General features: G+C 34.9%; 1 protein-coding gene across 13 annotated transcripts in view; it reads left to right on the top strand.

Moving 5' to 3' along the window:
• Positions 1–6,086, top strand: part of ADGRB3 (adhesion G protein-coupled receptor B3) — a 446,577-nt gene that overhangs the window by 349,644 nt on the left and 90,847 nt on the right. For all 13 annotated transcript variants that reach the window (XR_011681988.1, XR_011681987.1, XM_071445405.1 and 10 more), the window contains 3 exons: positions 3–129; positions 1,752–1,855; positions 4,531–4,633. Coding sequence is in view for 11 of the 13 variants with exons in the window: in XM_071445405.1 (XP_071301506.1) it covers positions 3–129; positions 1,752–1,855; positions 4,531–4,633 (334 nt within the window). In the remaining 2 variants the exon portion in view is untranslated. The remainder of the gene's footprint in view (positions 1–2; positions 130–1,751; positions 1,856–4,530; positions 4,634–6,086) is intronic.

Raw genomic sequence — 6,086 nt, 5'->3', positions numbered from 1 at the left:
AGGAACGACTCTTTGGGAACCTGGTCCACCCAGGGATGTAAAACTGTGCTTACCGATGCATCCCATACGAAATGCTTATGTGATCGTCTCTCTACCTTCGCCATTTTGGCTCAGCAACCTAGAGAAATAGTAAGTAACAAAGAGGGGGGGAAAAAATCCAGTTTTAATGGAAAAGGGAATGCGGGGGGGACTGCGGGGGGGAGGGGGGAGCTGGTCCAGCTTTCCTCTCAGGTATATTGCAGACGTTGCATTGAGGAATTGTTTAATATTGCAGGTAGTCAAATGTTAGTCTCCTGGTGTCTTCAGTGTCTCAGATAAACGAATTCCAGATTCTGTGATACAACTAAATCCTAGTGAAATTTGCATGCTCTCGAACTCTATAATTTTTTTAGAGAAAGCCTTGTAATTGTGGTGCAAATGTGTAGAAAACTTTTGTATTGAACGATTAAGGGAACGTACAGGTCTCTATTATTGCTCTTGGTAGGAAAACCCTAGATACTGTAGTTAAACAGATTGCAGATCTGCATTGGACATTTTCAGCACAGATTTTCTATGTAGTCTGTTGATATGATGTAAGAAAAATAATCAAGCTTTCACGAGAAAGAGGGGACATTAAGTGTATGAGCAGACACTCCCAATATTATTGAATGTAAAAATAGCTGAAAAGCAAGTATTTGTGAAGTTATCTTGCTAAAGCATGATTTCCTTTTCCTGGTTTTGGAAACATATAAACAGACTCTTTTTAATAGCAAAGTAAATCCATTTGGAAAAAAAGTGGTTGAAATAAAATACTACTTTCTGCCTGAGATATGGCCTAAAAGTACATCTGTCTTATATTCTATTTGGGTGGCAAAAGATACCTTGATAAATGTAATTTACAATACATCCCTGAAGCTTAAAAAGCATTTAAGTAAACCAGGCATGATATCCTTTAGAACTTTTAGATCTAATTTTTTTTCCATATTTATTAGTAGAACCCCTGTCTATTTCAGAATATGAGCACATATATAGAGAGAGGAAAAAACTGACCTGATACCTGAGGATAATAGCTTCCCTTAGAGCAGGGAAAGCTAGTTTGTTTTCAAGGTCATGAATTTATTTTCATTTTTTATTAGCACACAGAGTAAAAATGAAAAAATTCTGAATTTGAAGCTTTTTTTTATGAAGGCTTATGATACTGTTGCCATAGATATCCTGCCATTCCTTCTAGGCCCAAGGAAATTAAGCATGTGAGAACAGTGGATTGAAGTCAAAGTTATTAAAAGTCAGAAAGTTTGGTCATTCTGCAACAAGCATGAATCAAATTATGGGACAAATTACTGGATGGTCTTCAATATATTAGAGTGAAACCAAGCTGTATGTTTAATGCACAATTATAAATATTGCTATTCTGAAGAGAAGTATGTCTTTTAATTGATGTTAACTGGAGAGTCATTTAAACTTGTGCTAACATCATAGTCTCCTGTTACACTGTAATATTACTAGTTTATTTTTCAAAGTATCATGCAGGTATTACAAGGCATTTTAAAGCTCAGAGGCCTCTGAGGAATGTATTAAGCAGATCTCAGAGTTATGTAGGGATCAGTTTTGGAATTAAGTTGATTTCTCCCTCATAACTAATATTACCGAAACAATCTGCGGTAGTTTGTCTGCTTTTAATTTTGCTCTTTTTGCTTTTTTTTTTTCATTTGACTTGTTGGTTTAAGTGCTGAGGATGTTTTTTCTTCATGGTTGCCTGTTGTAACTTACAGATCATGGAATCATCTGGTACACCCTCAGTGACCTTAATAGTAGGCAGTGGTCTTTCCTGCTTGGCCTTGATCACTCTAGCAGTTGTCTATGCAGCATTATGGAGGTATGTAATGGGTTGAGAAAGCTAAATGTAAATACACTGTTATATTTATTTGAATTGCAGTTTAAAAAGAGCATTAGAGCCCACATTTATTGTTTGGAAAGTGAGGAAAGTGTAGTGCATGCTTTGATGCATTTTTTGATGAGATTGATCAGTTTTACTGGTTTGGCCTGCTAATGATGGTAGAGCCCACTCTTTCCCCACTTCAGTGGGAATGGTATTTCTCTTTTGGTGGGGTATTCATAGTGCTAAATGCAGGATTCTTATATATGATGTATTTCATGTGAGGCTTCTGGCCTATATCTTTAGCTGCTTTTCTCCCATCTACATTTTTAAACAAAACTTATAAATAAAATAATATTGCAGTGGCGCATTTAGGGAGATTCAGTCAGCTGATTTTGAGTTTGTTCACATCAGTTATAAGTTTGAATAAAGACCATAAAACTAAATAGTCTTAAATAGTGTGGTGGTACATCCCAGTGATAGATTTTCTTTCCATCCTTAGTATGCAATATTAAAATACTATATTGACTTAAAAATGCAATAAATACTTATGGACTAAATTAATCTGAGAAGTAATGAGAAGTAGCATAATGTCTTAGTGCAGAAAAATAAGATAAAAAGTCATGCAAAGTAATAAATGTTTTTAAAAAGTGAACATGGATTCTCATTTCGCTTTTTTCAATAATTAAAGTAAAATAGATTCTTATGAAAGTAATAAGAAACAAGGGGATGAAACAATAAATTCTAGAGTAATCTAAAACCAACCAATAGAATTTTGCTTTTAGAAGCAGCTTGATAATTTTGCACCCATTTCTCTATCACTCTTATGTACCACAGAGACTGAGGATTAGAAATATATATATAATTATTAAGAATATCCAGTTACATAAGTTATCATAAAAGACTATAAAAATTATCAGTTCTTGTCTGTCAAAACTAAGAATGAGAGTACTTCAGGATATAATTCCCATCTAAAGAATTATAGTGTTATTTTTGCACTCCCCAGTATATTTAGCAATTGGATAGAAATACTGTCATGCTCAGTGTAACTGGTCTAATCCATTATTTAAATTAGATACAAGGAAGAAATTCTTTACTGTGAGGGCAGTGAGGCACTGGAACAGGTTGTCCGTAGAAGTTGTGGATGCCCCATCCCTGGAAGTGTTGAAAGCCAGTTTGGATGGGGGTTTGAGCAACCTAGTCCAGTGGAATGTGTCCCTGCCCATAGCAGGGGGTTGTAACTGGGTGATTTTAAGTTCTCTTCCAACCCAAGCAATTCTATAATTCTATGATTCTGTGAATTTCTAAGTGGAGATAAAATGTTATGTGTTATGGCTTAAGTCAATGCTGTGAGCTCCTGTTGCACTGCATTTATTCAACCACTAAGGTACTTTGTAATCCATGGGCACTCAGTGTTGGGAATTGGCCCAGGTGAATCAATAGTTAACAAGTTAGAAAGTAGCAGTGGGCTCTCTGTGTGAGCAAAGGCACACAGGACTTCTTGTATTTGTTTGGAAATACATAGAACCAGAAGGTTGCTATGTTTTAAGGAAGAATGTGGATTGTGGTATTTGGGTTGTTCTGTCTAACTGGAAAAATGTAATCTACATCTCTTGATATGCAAGCAAGAAGGACTATAATTAATTTCATGACCAAAGCTCAGCATTTCTTGTGGGTTCAACAGCTTTTTTATTACTTCCTCAGAGTCAGCTATGGGTGTACATCCCAGGAGGAGACAGCAATATTAACTGAACTCCAGTGAGAAGCATATAGTAGTGGTCATAGCATATATAAAGATCTGGCGTGGTCTTCAGAGGAACTGACCACCCTTAACTTCCATTTTTTTTAGTAGTCAGCATTTACTGTTAACAGCTCTAAAAATCAGGTCAGAAAGGCACTTCAGTTGTAACTATAATCATTCTCTTTTTGTCCTGTAGCATATAGAAGGACTGTATACAGAAAAATGAGAACACTTGCATCTTGAAATCAAATATGTGATGAGACTTTTTGACTTTTTCATCCTAAACATATTTGTAAAATAAATATGATAAGTTTGCAAGGGTGACTGTGATGTTCACTGCTATAATTTAATCTTTCTGTACACATTTGGATATTTTTTGGCATTCAATCTTATGAGTATATTACAGTACTATTAAAACATCAAGATTAATGTTATCCTTGTCCCAATAAGATGTTTCAAAATTCACTGCCACAGTATCATCCACCAACCTGCATCTTATTTATACATCGTGGATCAAATCTTCTGTTTATATTAATCACCATATTTTTGCTGAAGTTAGTAATTATGAGTGGTCTGTGCCAGCTGTGGATATTCCCAGGGACAAGCAGAGAGCATAAGAATGCATGTAAGCCCATTATTGTCAGTATGGTGTTAGAAACATGTTGCCAGTGGTTTTCAAAAGAATCATTGGTAGATTATTTTTAAAACACATCGAGATACTAAGAGGAAATTGTGCAATATCTATCAAAATATTTTAGTTTTCATGTTTGCATTGTTACAACTCTCTCTCTCTGAGCACATGTAAGGAAACACCTCTCAGAGTATCTGCAATATTTAATGCAAGAACTAAATCAAACCTTTGTGTGACTTAGTAGTTGTTTTCCTTTTATAAAATTTGTACCCCTCTCTTTTTTTTTTCTTTTTTTTTTAACAGGTACATCAGATCTGAGAGGTCCATAATTCTAATCAATTTCTGCCTGTCGATTATCTCATCAAATATTCTTATCCTGGTTGGACAAACTCAGACACATAACAAGGTATGAGATGGATTGTATTAAATTTTCCCTTAAAGATTAATATCATTGTTTTATTTGTTTTTAGCTTAAAATAATTACATCGATTTACTCCTATACTCATAGGACTTGGTGGTTTTGGTAAAATATTAAAAGACAAGGGAAAATATTTACCATCTTGAATAGTCTTTATTTCCCTTCCAAAAATCCCTTTTGGTATTGTTCCCTCTAGATAAGCTGTGTTCTCTGTGGTAGACTTGTGTGTTTTATAACTAAATTTCAAAGCAAAAAAGTTCAAAGGCTCAACATCAAAAGCAAAAATTCTGGTTCATTATAATAGTTGTAATAGGATTGTGCTACAGTGTTTTTGTCTTTTTATTAACACACTGGTACTCGAAAGGCAAGTAGAAATTGCTTAGAAGTTGGAGTGCGATTCTTGAAAATGTGCAGAAACAGACATCATAACAAGCCATAGAACAGTTAGATCTCTGACTGATGTAGCTATAAGAAAGTAATAACCCTACATACCTTACTTAGTGATGTATTGCTGATTATTAATAATCTGTTTTCTGAACATCATTGTCATTTGTGCCTCTCCTGTAGAACAGCAGGATTGCCAGTGTTTTGAGGAATCACCCAGTGCCTGGTGATGCTAGGCAGCTTTCACAAGTGTCAATAAGTGGTTGCTTGAAATCAACCATAACTACAGGATTGCTTGGAATAGAAAATAGGATGTAGTTGGTTAACTGGGCAATATGTGATAGAATGCTGTGAAGTTTAGGAATAAGCAAGTGCTTGTAAAGTAGTTTTTTTTTTTTTCCTACCATGTTAAACTATGTAATGCACTGCTCATCTTAATTTTTCTGATATCAAATGAAATAATGTCCATCATCTGCTACAGGAACTGATGTTTCTGCAACACACCTGTAATTAATCATTACTTCTTCTCAAATAAGTGCTTAGCAGTTTAGCTGCCAGAATTCTCATAAATTCAATGCACGTCACATAGCTGTACTTTGTAAAACATATCCAAACCAAGCACAGTCATTTCCAGCACATATGGTAACAAAATTATTGAAGTCAAGATATTAATATGCTTTTAAAGTTTTGAAAGTGTGTAGAGGTAAAAATAAGCAAAATATGGATTTCCAGAAGAAAGCCATGTAACTCTCACAGATTTTATTCAGGGGGGAAAAGCAATGTACTAACAACCTTAGTGTAACAGAGTACAGAATTAATCCTACCTGGAATTTCATACATAGTCATATATACTATTTTATTCTGCATTTCAAGAATAGATATGGTTCAGTAGATGCAAGTTCCTGTGTACATTGCCACAGTGGAATCAGAGTTTGAGGGCATCAGAACAACTGTGTTGGCTAACACATTTCCTAGGTATGCTGGCAGCCTTTCTCTGATACTTGACTCAGGGAGCTCTGAACTAAAACATGCTCTTAATCCAGTTCCTTTCTATTAA

The sequence above is a fragment of the Agelaius tricolor genome, unplaced genomic scaffold (assembly GCF_023055355.1).
Source record: "Agelaius tricolor isolate 1412-34295 unplaced genomic scaffold, bAgeTri1.0.p SCAF_1, whole genome shotgun sequence".
Taxonomy (NCBI): Eukaryota; Metazoa; Chordata; class Aves; order Passeriformes; family Icteridae; genus Agelaius; species Agelaius tricolor.
Note: the sequence above shows the minus strand (reverse complement) of the source record. Positions and strands in the feature narration are given on the sequence as shown.